The sequence below is a fragment of the Neospora caninum genome, chromosome IX (genome assembly GCF_000208865.1).
Source record: "Neospora caninum Liverpool complete genome, chromosome IX".
NCBI classification, from domain to species: domain Eukaryota; phylum Apicomplexa; class Conoidasida; order Eucoccidiorida; family Sarcocystidae; genus Neospora; species Neospora caninum.
The window spans coordinates 446,105-461,199 of record NC_018390.1 but is presented as its reverse complement, the minus strand read 5'-3'; the positions used below and the strand labels follow the sequence as shown (position 1 = coordinate 461,199).

Here is a 15,095-nt window from a genome sequence, read left to right as displayed (position 1 = left end):
CATGTGCGCTGCTGGTAAGCCGCTCAATTCGGACTAGACGCGAGCGGCCGAGGGACGCAGGCTGGCAGCTCTGAATGGAGAGTACCCGTGGCAGACCGATGGTGTTTTTGAGTGAAAGGAGAACCCAAGGATGACCCTCCTCACTCCACTTTGGCATTAGGCTTTCCAGGTTCCTGTTTTCTCATAACAATACCTCTGGCACCCCCCTCCCCCCTCGCGAGGTAGCGTTTCCGCCCCCCTCGCGCTCACTTTCTCCCTCGCCAGCGGCTCCCTACACATTTCACTATACTGGCGTCATGAGCGGCCCCTTGACACATTCCGAAAAGGAGTGGACATACCCGAAGATACCCCGAGTTTATGTGTATGAAAACTTATTTTAAATAAAGTGATCGAGTGAGTGTATCCAAAAATGAAGGAATCTACTCTTGACCGTCCCATTCGTTGCGTTAGGTAGTACCGCCGCCCAGCTGTGTCGCGTGCGTCTCATCGACGAGGCATGCGCTGGAGATTGAAGTCCGAGCGCTCGAGTTCGACATGGTCTGCTGGGGTCACACGAAAAAATCCGGCCTCGGACAAGGCTATGTGGAATATGAGGTGTGCTAGGACATAGTAGCTTTGCCTGGATTATACAGCAAGCATGCATCCCTTTCCTGTGTAGCCGAGTGCCCCAGACCCGAGCGGGTGTCCCCCGCTGGATGAGCGGATGCTTCGGACGGCAACAATCTCGTTCCGGGCGAACGCGGCGCGGGCTCACGGAGCGAGGTGCCTGTCGAGTTGTTGGTTTAGAACCCCTTGCTTCTTCTTCGTGGCACTTCATTTTCTCTATCATCAGAAAAGGTACAGGCAACGAGACGAGTTTTGAGGAGACGGGACTTGCAAGGTGTCACCAGTTGGCCGATCTCTTTATGCTTCAGTCCCTGCAGAACCCTGCCTTAAGGCAAGCAAGCTCTGCGCGGACGCAAACATCTGTATTTACATGCGCAGGCTATCTCTTGCATTTTCCCTGCACTTTTCACCCGTATCGTAAGTTCGGGTGTCTCCCTGACAATCTCAGATTTCCCTACACTGTACCCTCTTTCAGTAGACAATAACACCTCCGTCAAACCATGGCGCATGTGCGTTTGGCGGGCGCAGCGGCTGTTGAGGCCTCACCGTCGGCATCGCGTTTTCTTCCTGTGAACAGAGTGCCGCTGAAATTGGCACTTGCCTCTCGCTTGGGGTTAGTTTTCTTGGTATTGCTCGTGAGCACGGCGGGGTTATCTGGTTGTCCGTCTTCCTTTGTGATCCAAGCGATGGCGTTGGAGGCAAAGGCCTCGGAGTGTATTGAAGAAGGCGGGAGTCAGACAACGTGCACCTGCAATTCGATGGAGCAAGGAGATCCAAAGGAGCTTCAGGCAACACTGTCGGCAACGAAATCTGCGCTGCAGTTGGTGTGTCAGAATGATCTGAAATGTGCACCAGAAGAACTGACCGAGAAACAGGTTTGTCCAGAAAACACGCCAGACCTGAAGGACTGCAAACGAAATGGGCAGACGACTCAATGTGTCAGTGTCACGACCCTACTCACCGGCAACGCCGAGGAAGTCAAATGGGTACAGGTCACAGATCAGGCAAACACGGTCAAGAAGATGACTATTCCCAAGGAGAATCTCCCCTACACCGACAAAAAGTTCATTGTGGGTTGCCTAGACCAAAATAAAAAGAACACCAAATGCAAGTTGACAGTGACGCTTGAGGCGAGAGAAAGTGTGACTGAAAACCAGACAGTCACATGTGCGTACGGAAAGACCAGCAATCCAACACACCAAACCGTCACGTTAAGCCCCTCTCAAAACAGCTTCACTCTGGTGTGCGGAAGCGAAGGAGAAGTTCTCCCGACGGAATACCAAAACACGTACTGTGTTAGTCAGGCGGGAAAGAACGCCTCCGCCGAGTGTAGTGGCAATTACACAGAAGTTATCCCAGCGTACGAAAGCAACTGGTGGAAGGAAAACACAAGCAGTCACTCATTCACTCTGGCGATTCCAGAGGACGGTTTTCCGGAGGAGGCAACGAAGATTATGGTTGGCTGCCAGAAAAAGACGAGTCAGCCCTCTAAGGAGAAAGGGGAACCTGCAACCGAGTCACCGACCGTCTGCAGCGTTGATGTGACGATTGAGGGTGTGGCATCAGCCGCGTCCCTGTCTGGGGGCATGGGTGGTGTGGTCTCTTCGGTTGTTTCCTTTCTGGCGCTGTTGACATTTTCTGCTTGTGTGGTGTGAGCCGAGTTCGGTGACAACTGCAGGTGTTCGAGGTAGGTTTTTTGACCGGGCACCGCTGCGTGTCAATTTGAACAGGTCTTCGGGTTCCTGGCGGCATCATACCAGATTGGGATACCGTAGGAAGCACACAGGTATCTATCCTGAGTCGTTATTTCTGTTCGCTGAGAACGATGCCACAAAATTATCTTTTTGCATTGAAGGACCCATCAGCTGTTTCCTTGCTGTACCAGTCGCCGTGGAATTCAGTGATGGCTTCTGTCTCGAATTCTCAGTTCCTGATCCGTGTGGGACTCCGAAAGTATTCTTCACCCTTTGACGAGAGACAGTAACAGCCACAAGATGTACTTTTTCTGTTCGCGCGGCCTCTCTTTTCCCCGCCATACCCTTCTTGGCTCTGTTTTCCGGCTTCACCATGTGCACCGCTCGTGGGTATCCATCGCCCATCTACGAGCTTTTTTCCTTCCCGAAGAATGCAACGAACGAGAACAAGATAGGTCATACCAAAAGAGGCGAAGAAGCATATAGCGAGGCTGTGAAATAAGAGTATCACATGAAATAAAACATTTGACCGAGTGATTTCCGCCAGCTACCCTTCACCTCTTTGCGAAAACGTATTCTTTGCCTGGGGCCTCCGACTGCTCTTTCGAACTCCAGACTGGCTCTCGGCAGACGCCCTCTCTTTTCTAGATCTTGTCACTCCGCATCTCTCTCCGCTCGACCACCCCACACTACGGTCCCTCCCCATCTGTCCCCGAGGAGACAGGCACAATGCTGGCGTCTCCAAGGACGGAAATATCTTGCGCGTGTCCTGCGGATGCTAGCGGATTTCCTCGGAGTCTTTCGGTCGCGTCTCCTCCCCTCTCTTCCACGCCTTCTCCTTCCAAGCTTCCTCTCTCTGGTCGTTGCCTTGCAGCGCCAAGGAGGTAGACGCAGAAGACTCCTCGAATCTTTTGCCGAGCGATAAGGATAAGAACAGCGGCATACAGCAGGAGGAGAGTGAACCCTGCGATCCAGAGCTGCGGAGACAGCTGGAGCGCGGACAGTTGAAAAAACGCCACCGCGAAGTTCCCTGCTGTGACGACAAGAGCCAGGGCAAAGACGGCCAACCAGCGCAAACCGTTGAGCGCGAATTTCCCCATCACTCGGGGGGAGGCCGAAAAAAGGAGGAGCGGAACGAGGGCGAAAGGAAGAAGAAAAGCTTGCGCAATGTTCACCGCGCGACAGATCGAATCGACAACGGCTTGGTCGAGGTCCGCCAGAACGGCGACGGGAAGGATGGTCACTAAGCGCGTGAGGACGAGGCGAACGGGGCGCGAGAAATGAAGGTTGAGAAAACCCTGCATCACAAACTGCCCCGCGTATGTCCCGGCCATCGCCGCATTCTGTCCAGCTGAAGGAAAAAACAGGTGGATGAGGAACAAGCGGCGCATGACGGAAAAGGCCACGCATCGGTCAAGAGACAGGAAGCCGTCATTTACGTACACACGGCATCCACACATTCGCGTAGGGAGATGCGTACACGCACACGCAAACAGAAAAAGATGCAACTATCCCTTTTCCTTTACTCGCTCCGGAAAGCAAGAGGCCCCGTCCAAACGTTGTCTCTTCGCTCTTCTCCCTGTTCCTTCTCCGTTTTCTTCAAATTCCCTGTCGCCCCTGCTGTCTCCACATGGCCGCATCACTCACCTGCAAGAAGCCCCGTCGCCCAAATGTAAAGAGCGCCATGACCAAAGGCGCTCTGGAGAGCCTCGGGGGCGGTGGAAAGGGTGAGGTCTTCGCCTTCCGGAGTCTTCACGCGGGGATTTGCGAAGGCGCACAAGACGCAGCTGTTTAAGCTGAAAGGAGAGACAAGGCAACCCGAAAACCCTCACGTCTTTCTCCTGCACTCTCCTCAACGGCAAAAAAGCGCAAGAAAGTGTCAGAGAAAGCACTCTACCTAAAACTTCAATCGCGAGCACCCGTTGCCGGATTACCTCTGTACCCTATATACACACCTACTCTGTCCATCTACACAACTATATCTATATTTATATATGCGTACACGTGTGCACACACATCTATATTTTCCGTTTCGCTTTACGTTGATCGGCATCCCCGAGGCTTCGAAATCTTTCCTTACACGAAGGAGACGGCGAGCGCGAGGGCAGCTTCAAGGGAGAAGTAGTAGTTTGCCTCCGCCACCTTGTCGGGTCGCCTTCTCTTGACATTTCTGGTCAGGACAAGAGCGCTGTGGAGGAAGATGTTGTGCGGCATGATGATGCATCCCACGAGGGCGAGGAGATCGAAGGCGTCTGCGCGCGTGCGGGGCAGCGTAGGCGCCACCAGGCCGTGGATAATCAGGCGGAAAGACGGCTTCGAAAGGACAAGCGTATAGCCGAACGCGATGGCCATGATGCCGATGAAGAAGGAAAACACCCGCTCCAGCTGCTGAGTCCTCTCGGCATTCAGGGAGAGGAAGGTGAACGAGTCCACGAGAGTCACGAGAACCCCGACCCACACAGGGAGCCCGAGGAGCAGATTGAAGGCGACCTGAGGGAACGGACGCACAGAATGGAGGGCCAGGAAAGAATGGGAGGAAACGACACAGAGTTCCGCGCAAGAAAGCCGAGGGTGATGACGAGAAAGAGGGAGCAGACAAAGACAGAGGAGTCGAGAGATCGAGAGAGACGGAAAGAGAGACGAGGAAGAAAGAACTTGAGGAAAAACAAAAGCATCGAAGAAGGGTTTACGAGCAGGCGTAGGGGAGGGGCAATCGAGAGAGAAGACTCCGGAGGCGGGATCGATGGCAGACACTTCGAGGAGAGGAGGAAAAGAAGTGTGAAGCGAAAGGTGTGGAGACAAAGACGATGGAGAGCCGACCAGGAAGTGGATTGCCACAAACGCCGTGAAGGGGTTCGAGCTACGGCATACCCAGACAGAAAGACGAGAAGAACTCCTTCCTTAGGAAGGAGAAAAGAACGCGCGGACTGTTTCTGTTTTTTCACACGGCCTATCGGCAAAAAAACTCACCGCGCAACCGATCACGGCTTGGATGTCGGCGCCCAGAATCGCGATCTCCGTGAGGACCCAGAGGAGCCAGGCGACGCTCCGACTGTATTGCCGCCTGCAGAGACTGGAGGTGGAGAAACATCCACAAAGACAGGAAGGCCGACTTACGCGACGAGAAGCCGTCGCGGTGAAACGCACCCCCCCCTCTGGTGTTTGTTTTTTCGAGTCCCACCAATCGGCACCTCTGGCCTGTCCTCGCTCTTTTCCCCCTCATCCCCTTCCTCGCTTCTCGCCTTTTCCTCTTCCGCTTCCTCGCTTCTCGTGTCCCCGCTTGGCCTACGTGGCTAGGTCGACGCCCGTGGCGTTTCCGAGCCTGGCGGCCAGGACTTGAAAGATCCAACCCCCTGCGTGGCCCCACAAGAGAACCCACAGGAGGGCGTGTCCCTTGGGGTCGGGCGTGCCCGGCGGAAGAATGCCAGGCTCTTCTCTTCTGCTTCCAGCTTGCAAATCGCCTTCGAGGTTTCCCGGATCCAGGTACGCCATCGCCACGAGCCAGCCGGGGCCGAGGAAGGCGACGAACTTCTTCCATCTGAAGTGAGCGGGAAGCGGCGGCGGAAGGAGCAACTCGACGCCGCGCCGCAGCAGCTGCGCGAGAAGGAAAACGAGGTTGAGGGGGAGCAGGAGGAGCGCAAGGGGAAGAGTGACAAAGACCGCAACCAGGCAACGACGCAGACGCGAACGGCGGGCCACCGCCCCGACCCTCGATACAGGGGAGTCGGCACTCGAGGGGGTCGGCGAGCGCAGAGACAAACCGCGCAGAGAAGTCGAGAGGAGCTGGGTGGAGAGAAGAAAACAGGGGGAAGAAAGACACGTGAGTGAGAAGGGGACGAAGGAGAAACACGACCAGAAAGAGCGCGCCGACGCGGCCTCCTCGGCGGCTGAGTCGTCCTCGGAACACTCAGACGTACCACATGACGACTGGGCGCACGAGAGACGGCTAGAACCTGTCGCACCGTTCGAGGAGAAAGCAGGCGCTTCTGGAGCAAGTGGTAAGGAAGGCGAGGGGGAGGGAAGCAACAGTCGAGCCACCAGAGAGTTACCGTCGTCCCCCTGTTGGGGAAACCGATGTCCTGAAACGGGCGTTTGCCCCGTCTCCAGAGCTGGCCGGTCGATCCCGATGTTTGTCTCGAAAAGAGGGGGCAAGACCGCTTGCTGGGGTGAGATGCTCAATAGCCTCCGCCCCTGTCCTTTCTTCGCCTCGGTCCTCTCTCCAAAAAGAAGAGGCGCAGCCGCCGACGTCGCCACCTCCGTCTCCGGCCCGCTCCCGCACAGAGGCGCGTGCGGCGTCGGAAGCTCCGCAGAACTTGGGCGGGGTTCGGGAGACGGCAGGTGGACGGGCACGCGACCTGGAGAGCCGGAGGAAGCGGAAAACGGGGCAGAGGCGGAAGTTGAGGACTGCGGAACGCTGTGGCCAAACGCGGAGTGTGCTGCCGGCGACTCGCAACGCGTACCTATCCACGGCCGCGGGGCAGCAGGCGCAGGCGAGCAACTGCGGGCGGAGGCAGGCATTTGCGCACACGCCAGGGGCGTACGACCTTGTTCTCGCGCTCGCGCATCTTCCACATGTTCGGTCTTTTGTTCGCGTCCTCGCAGGGTCTCGCGAGGCGCACGCGCCCCGGAAGTCGCGGTCGAAAGCGAAAAAGTATCGCTTTCATGTAGCCGCGAGAGTCGTGCAGGAGGTGAGGGAGAAACATGCCTTCCGCCCTCTTCCCCCTGGTCCTCATCGTCGTCAGGGACATCGACAAATTCAGTGAAGAAGTCCGGTGCTTCCTCGAACTCATTCACGTCTTCTGGCCCTTCAAGGACTTCTTCCATATCTTCTCTTTCGCCCGCTTCTTCACTCTCGTCTTCTCGCGAGGCTTCGACGTCCGTTCCCGGGCGGCGTTCGTGGTCCCTCTCGCCTTCGCGGGTTTGCCACCACGGCCCCGCGTGGGTCGTCTGTGTGGCCCGCGCAGCTTCAGAACAGGCGCCGGAACTGTCGGCCTGTTCTCGTCGACTGCGAGGCGCCGAAGCAGACGAAGATTCCGAGAGAAGAACGATCCGGCTCAGTTCGCCTCTCTCGGCCTCTTGGCCCCGCGAGGCCTCTCGCCCGTCGCTGGCGAGATCGACGCCCTGCCTGCCGAGCCTCTCTGCAGGTGGGGTATGGCTGTCCCCGCACTCCAGCGCGCTGTCGTCCCTCATGGCGGTAGCCGACCAGAGTTTCCTCATGAGACAGGACGCGAAGGAGGCAGACCCGCTGCTGTCGCCGCTCGACTTCTTCCTCCACAGCTGGGCGAGACTGCGAGCAGGAAACGGAATACAGGCCGACGGCAGAGACACGGCGTCGCCTGGCGTCTGGGGGCTTCGCGGCGGGGGGAGACTCGCAGCAGGAGAAGAGAAAGAGCTCGTAGAGGCTGAAGAAGGAAAGGCGGGAGGGTCGTCAGGCCGCGAAGAGGCACGGGAGCGCGAAGCACTTTGAGGAAGAAACTCGGACAGCAGCGGCTTCACGAGCGGATCTGGAGGAGACACCAAGTGGCAAGAGGAACGCTGCCTCCCGGAGTCAGAGAACACGGCAGGCGGCGCAAACGAGCTCATGGCGACTCCGTCAGAGCGCACGCATGTTTTCTCCTCGCAGGCGCCCGGAGGCCGAAGCGGAGAAGGCGTCAGGCCAGCAGGAGGAAGCAAGGCCGGAGGGGGGCTGAGAGAGATGGAGGCCGGAGACGCAGCGGCAGCGGAGAGAACGCGAGAAGCAAAAGAGCGGGGAGACAGACACTGAGGGAACTTCAAAAAACGGACGCCCGCTCCACTCCGCAAGAAACAAACAGGAAGACATAGCTGCTCAGCGGCCTGTCTGATGGCTTTTTGCCGCCCCGTCCCTTTCGCGCTTTGTCCCCTCACGCCTGGTTCTCAACGTCCACTAATCTCAGCGTGGGACGAAAAAAGGTTCCGTAGGTCGAGGGGTCTTTTTTCTGTCGGAAACTCCAAACTTTTTTAATCGCTCAGGGACACCAGCTTTTGAACACTGCTCAGTTGGTGGACAGAAACGAGCGTTTTTCTCCGGTCTCCCTGAAGAGGACGTCTTGGACGGCGCGGGCCGCTCGAGGCACAGGGAAGAGCCAGTCTCTCGCAGATCCAGCTGCTGTGAGCAGATGCGAACAAAACATAAACGGATGTCTCTGCGGAGATTGTTTGCAGGCACGCGCGTCGAAGCTCGCTCGTATACGCATGTTCATCGTCAGGGATCGTCAGGCATGGGCAAAAGCATGGGGACGCGAAATTGGAGAAGTTACGGCTTTGAACGAGGCGGGGGTGAATTTTAGTCGTTGAGAGAGCGAGAAACAGCCTCGTGAAGACGCGCCTCTGTACGCAGCACAGCTCTATGGAAGCACATGTGAACTCACATACACAGGCACATGCTATTGAGACAATTCAGCGGCAACCAGACGTCTCTTTCGACACGAGAACTAATGTATTCAGACCCCCCGGCACATCTCCGCAGCGCGGTCAACTCCAAGGGACTTTCTCCAAGATGTACCGACATATGCACACAGACAGATTTAAATTTCGATGTATGTGAATTTGAGCTCTAGTACGAGTAGGAGAGAACTACAGACGCTTTACATCGACGCACGCGTGCTTGCGCGGCATAAAACATGACCTATCTCGCATTTTAGGGTTTCCCGTGGGGCCGTCCGCACCGCGGGCTCCTGTGGAGACGCCAGCTCGGCACCTCAACTGCGGCTTTTGTTTTTTCGGTCACATATTGCATGCATCACACATCTTTTTTCCCCGAAACTCGTGGCCAAAAATGCGTGAAACGGCAGTTGTGTCGATTCTGTGCGGACCCTCTCAGGTGCACAAATGTGCCGCGCAATTTTACAGTTGAACTGGTGCACTTCATCAGACGTTGTTCCACAAATCGCACACACACACATACACATTTGTTCCACAAATCGCACACACACACATACACATTTGTTCCACAAATCGCACACACACACATACACATTTGTTCCACAAATCGCACACACACACATACACATTTGTTCCACAAATCGCACACACACACATACACATTTGTTCCACAAATCGCACACACACACATACACATTTGTTCCACAAATCGCACACACACACATACACATTTGTTCCACAAATCATACGCACACATACACATTTGTTCCACAAATCATACACATACATACACATTTGTTCGTACGTGGGGCCTTTGCGTGAAGCGACGCCCGGTGTACCAACCCGTCGGGAGATCTCTGAATTTTTCCTGCGTGTCAGACGCTGGCCCTCTTGGCGATCTTCAATCCGGCATCGAGGTCCGAGAAGGTGACAAGTGGATACGCACATCTTCTAAGGTCCGAGAAGGTGAAGAGTGGATACGCACATCTTCTAACTTAGTTCAAGAAAGCGTGAGAGAGGGGCGGCACACAAGAAGAGCGAAAGCAATCGGTAAGGACCGAGGGCAATCACCAGCGACTGGTCCGGGACGCTAGCAGGTTCGCGCGCGCGGAGCGAGGGAAACAGGAAGATCCTAGAGACGACACACAGGCCGGGAACCACGAGAGGGACGGGGGCAACCCCGCCGGAGAGAACACGACGCGTGAGAAGAAAAAGGCACAAAAAAGCGTTTGAGAGTGCGAGCGACCCACAGCGCGGCAGAGACGAGTCTCAGCAGGTTCAACGGCCCGCAGGAGACGAGGCGGGCCAGCGACGCGAAAAGGCAGGAAGATCTCTGCGGAGAAGGGACGTGGGAGAAAAGGAGCTTCGGGGAAAGCCATCCCTGAATTCAGAGGAAACTTCCTCTCTCACTCTCGCAGTGTGTGTCTGCCGCGCCTTCCCTTTTTGGGCCGCTCGCGCGTCCGTTTGCCCGCGAAACCGAAGTCGCCATTTCTGTGGACGGCTCTCCGATCCTTCCCTCTTTTTTTCCCCCCTTTTTGTGTTAGAGCGGAAAGGCAAACAAAAGCCTTTCTTCTGTCCCGTCTCTCAACGTGCCGCGTTTCGACACACGCCGTGTGTGCTGCCGAGACTCAACGCGGCACGGAGCGACACGACGAAACCGGGCGCGGAGTTTGCGCGCGAAGCCGGCGAGACACTCGCGGTTTCCCGAACACGAAATCCGGAACGCGGTGCGAGAAGACCCAACGAACTCGGGCAAAAAGCAAAGACGAAGGAAACGTCAAACATCACGGTGTTGGCGCAAGGGGGATTAGCCTGCAGGGAGGGTGGAGCAGGCGAGCGATAGCGAGCGGGGGCATGCAGTTACCGCCGAGCCAGAGCCAGCAAAGCGGAGAGAGAACAGCGGCTGTTCGTTTCGTTGTATACCCTGCTTCCTTTCTCTGGAGAACCACAACAAACACCCTAAACCGTAGAGCGCGGAGGAATGGAAACCGCGCCCAGCAGACGTTTCTTCCTTTTCCTGTCTTCTCCGACGAGGGGGGTGTCTCCTTCGCCCTCGCGAGGCATCTCTCCTGAGCGTCCAGTCCCTCTCGTCCTCGGCTTTCTTTTCTTCTGGAAAGTGATAAAGCGCTTACTCATTCTCTCGTCGTCCAAATCCACGCACACTACTTCCCGCCTTGTACCGCTTCTCTTTCCCTTCGTCTAGCCTCGTTTTCTTTCGCAAAAAACGCCCGCCGCGTCACCCGCCGCCCTCGCCCTCTGTTTCTTCTCTGGTGTTGCCTCGTCTTTTTCCTCTTCTTTTCTCTCCTTTGCCACCAAATTGTGCTCCGTTGTCTTCTCTCTTTCTCCCTGTTTCCCTTTTTCCTGCCTGGGATTCTTACACGGTGACGCCTCTGCGCCCCCGGCCCGGTCTTGCTCGGCTCGCCGCCTTGCCTCGCGGTGAACCGTCATCAGAAGAACCCAAAACAAGACAAGAGATGAAAGAGAAGAAGACAACAAGACAAAGGGAAGTAGAAGACAAGAAGATAAAGAGAAGTAGACGACAAGAAGAGAAAGGGAGGGGGACAGATTTGTAAAGAGGAGAAGGCGACGGCCGCATGAAAACAAACCCTTTCGGCAGATCCTGATTTTCTTTTCCGCTATTTGGGGAACAGCGACAAATGTTCCATTTGCGAAACCAGCATGAAGATGAAGCCACGGGTACGGAGGAAACAGACTCGAGAGGAGCTCACCATTTCTCGCAGAGACCCGTTACTGTTTTCCACATAGCCTTCTGACTCGGAGAGAAGACACAGCGACGACCGGGACGCGAGCAGAAGACCCCACTTAGGACGCATCTCGTGTCTCTTTCTTCGCTTTGCCTTCGACAAAGATGACTCGGCAGAAAAGCGAGGCGTGCGCGACTCGGGGGACAGCAGAGAAGACCACAAGACGAGAGCCGAAGCGACTCGGAACTGGGAAATGCGGAGGTAGCACTGCCTAGCGTCTTCCCCGCCTTCTCTTTTCTTTTATAGCGGGTGTTTCGCTCTTGTTTCTTTCTCTCTTGTCCTGTGTTTCTCGCCGCCTCTGTTTTCCTCCACAATGGGCGCAGCAACGTCCTTCCCTTCTTCCGCTTCTTCTTCGTCTTCTCTGCCGCCTCCTTCTCATCGTTTCGCGTCAGTCGTGACTTCAGCTTCTCACCTTCCTCCGGCGACGCGTCCTCCCGTCGTCTCGGGCTTTTTCTCTTTTCGTCTCGCCTCTGCGCCGTCCTTCTTCCAGGACTCGGGTCTCGCTCCCTTTCTCCCGAAGGTTTTCTCTCTCTTTTCGACTTCCAATCCCTCTCCCGCCTCCGCCTCACCTGCGCCTTGTGGTGTAGCGACACTCTCTGCGCGGCTGCGGTCGCGCAAAAACAGGACCGCGCACGGCGGCATTCTCGTCGCGTCCTTCTCGCGCATTGAGGTGCTCTCTGCTGTGTTCGGATGCTCACTGTACGAGCTGGCCTTTCCGAGGGAGTGGGGCGGCTGTGCGTGTGGCGCCTTGAACGAGGACGCGTCGCTAGGCGGCGCGCGAGGCGTCGTCTTTCTCGCGTTTCGCGACGGGAAAATCCGGTGTTTCTCCCCCGAAAACGTCGCCTTTCTCGGCGAGCTCGCCTTGCCTTTCGCCGCGCACGACCAAGCGCGAGGGGATGCGCAAGCAGGCGACTGCGAACAGGAGGGGACAGAAAACAGGAGACGCACAGACCAAGACGAAAGCGGCCGTATCCGGTTGCAAGGAAACCGCCACCTTTCCCGAAAAGAAACAGCGGACGCCCACAAACACTCCATACAACCTTTCCCCTCTTCTGCGTCGGCACCTGCCTTTCCCACGGTGTTGACGTGCCCCATGAACAACTCCGTCATTTGCGGAGATGCCTCCGGAGCAGTGTGTGCGTTTTTCCTGGAAACGCGACAGATCGCAGCCACATACAATGTTCCAGAATGCATTTTAGACAGGCAGAAGGCACTGCGAGCGAGGTGGAGGCGAAAAGACCGACAAGTTTGCAATCCCTGCTCTGAGGCACGCAGGCAGGAGACAGAGAAACGCCGTGGAGAACGGAGCGAAGCGAGAGAGAAGGAAAACGTAGACGGATCTCCTTCCTCTTCCTTTGCTTCGTCTTCCGTAAATGGAGTCTCTCCTTTTTGCGGAGACGCGCAGGACTCGCGTGGTCTGCTGTCTGTGTCGACTCTTCACTGTGAGAAGCGCCTGCTTTTCGTCGCGTATGGCCCGCCTTCGTCGGCTGCGTTGCCGTCTCCCTCTACCCGCGAATCCGAGGGAATGCGCGACAGAGTCGAGGCAGGAAAGTCCTCTGCATGCACGGAGAACGAGGACTTCTCTCGCGTACATCCAGCGGAGGTTCTCGCCGCGGCGTCTCCAGCTTCCGGTGCCTCAGGGGCGTCTCCCGGTCCCTGGGAAACGCCGGCTTCTCTGTCTCCGTCTGCCTTTTCTTCTCCGAATGGAGATCCTCGCCGCTGTGTGAGTGCCTTGTCGCCGGTTTCGGGCCGATCGCGCGAAGCGGAATTCGAAAGACGACCGCCGTCGCTCCACGACTTTTCCTCCTTCTCGTCGCCCGCACGCGCCTCGGATGCGTCCCGTAATGCTGGAGAGGGTGAACAAGGAGACTCGGGGGAAACTCCCGAGAAGGGCGTTTCCGTCCATTGTGGCGCTGCGCTTTCCGAAGAAGGAAGAAAACATTCGCTCTCTGATCGCCCAGCGGACGCGAGGGAGGGCGGTGCTCCGCGAGACGACAGCGACATCTCGGGAGTCGACATCCGTTCGTCGCTTTTCCCTCTCCTGGTTTTCGCCTTGGAGACGGGAAAGTGTCTCGGCTGTTTGTGGGGGGCGCAGTCTCCGGTGGTAGCTCTTCATGTGGGGACAGAGTGGGGCGGCGACCGAGAGCGCGGAGACAGTCTGCGGGAGGGCCGGGGCGAAGCGGTGGACGCGCGATCGCGAGGAGGGAATGGCCGAGACGCGCGAGAAGCGAGTAACGGGCTGTGGTGTGTCGCAGTGACAGAGCGCGAGATCCTCGTGTGGAAGCAGGGCGAGAAAGCCCCGACCCCGAGACATCGACATCTGCGAGGCGACGCCGCCGAGTGTCCCTCCTTCTTTTGCGGCTTCGACGCCGCTTCTGTAAACTCTGTTTGTCGAGCCGAGGGAGAGACGCTCGCGACGAAGTCCGCGGACAGAGGCCGAGAGGAAGAAAACGTGAACCCTGGACCAGACAGCCCCCGCCCACCGGACAACAGAGGTTCTCACTCCTGCCATCTGTTTGACTGCGAAACACCCTCAATGCGCTCTCCGTCCTGGAGCTCTCCCTCCTGTTCTTCCTGTGCTGCCTCGCCTGCGGTTTCGGGCGCTCTCTCCAGGACTGAGGGCGGCGTGGTTGACGGGGTAGTCTGGCGTCTCGTCTCTCGAGTCTCGCTGACCGCCGGGGTGCATGCATTTGCGTCTTCGGGGGGGTTTTCGGGAAACAAAGAGACTGAAGGAGAGAACGCTCGAGCGAAAGGGACCAGCGTTTCGGCGCAGGCGAGAGCCGTGGGAGCAGCTCTGGATCCAGAAGAACGAGTCATCCTCGCCGCCATGGACCCAGGAGAAAACTCGGAGCTCTGGCCCTGCTGCATTTTCTGGAAGATCAGAAGAGAAACGGGTGCGCCCCAGGCGGAGAGCGGCCCTGAACACATCGAAATCCGCCCCTGGAGACAACTGACGGTCAGTCCACTCAAACGGTGCATTCCGCCATTCCCTTTTCTCAGCATCTACTTGCGTTTTGGGCACAATCAGGGAAACAGATGTATCAGTGGATTGATCTCCACTGCCCAGAGGTATCTGTCGACGCTCATGCAGAGAAAGTCTTCTGAGGAGATGCACTTCTTAAATAACTGTACCGACGCTTGTCCATGCAGGGAGCGTTCACTCATACGTGCACGTCTCACTCGTCCGTATCTATAATGAGACTATATGTTGGCATATAAACCTGACTCGCTGGTGTAGATGTCGTATCTGCAACCAGAATGGTATTACATGACAATTCCGGAAAATAGAATGTACCTTTGACGCGCATTCGCATTTCGTGGTTCACAGGGAGCGCACAGAAAGCCTGGAGATACACGGAGGCCTAAAACGCTGTGGCTCAACACCTTCCTTCCGTGAATGGCATCGTATTTTGGACTTCAAAAAAGCTTCATTTCCGCAGTCTACGAAGGCTAACTGCTTTCTCGGTGTGTCTCTTCTGATTTTTTGCAGTTGCGTGCCGAGCCCAGCACGGGCCCTCTGGAGCGCCGACTTTCCTCTCCATCTCGCAAAATCTCTTCCTTCTGGTACCAAAGAGCACACTGTTCTCAACTTCTTGATGCTTTCCAAACTACAAATCTAAATAGATAA

The 15,095-nt window shown here is 56.6% G+C and overlaps 3 protein-coding genes across 3 annotated transcripts; 2 read left to right on the top strand and 1 right to left on the bottom strand.

Annotated features, from left to right (window-relative positions):
- Nucleotides 1-1,106: 1,106 nt before the first annotated feature.
- NCLIV_038900 (srs domain-containing protein) lies at nt 1,107-2,261 on the top strand (the record flags this gene model as incomplete). Its single annotated transcript, XM_003880799.1, has 1 exon — nt 1,107-2,261. One exon carries the CDS (start codon nt 1,107-1,109, stop codon nt 2,259-2,261), a length of 1,155 nt encoding a protein of 384 aa, XP_003880848.1.
- A 728-nt stretch (nt 2,262-2,989) lies between these two features.
- On the bottom strand, nt 2,990-7,883 carry NCLIV_038890 (hypothetical protein; the record flags this gene model as incomplete). Its single annotated transcript, XM_003880798.1, has 5 exons — nt 2,990-3,651; nt 3,948-4,096; nt 4,381-4,790; nt 5,271-5,373; nt 5,590-7,883. The coding sequence occupies 5 exons, from the start codon at nt 7,881-7,883 to the stop codon at nt 2,990-2,992; spliced, it is 3,618 nt and encodes a 1,205-aa protein (XP_003880847.1).
- Nucleotides 7,884-11,780: 3,897 nt separating this feature from the next.
- Nucleotides 11,781-15,095, top strand: NCLIV_038880 (conserved hypothetical protein; the record flags this gene model as incomplete). Its single annotated transcript, XM_003880797.1, has 2 exons — nt 11,781-14,423; nt 14,958-15,095. 2 exons carry the CDS (start codon nt 11,781-11,783, stop codon nt 15,093-15,095), a joined length of 2,781 nt encoding a protein of 926 aa, XP_003880846.1.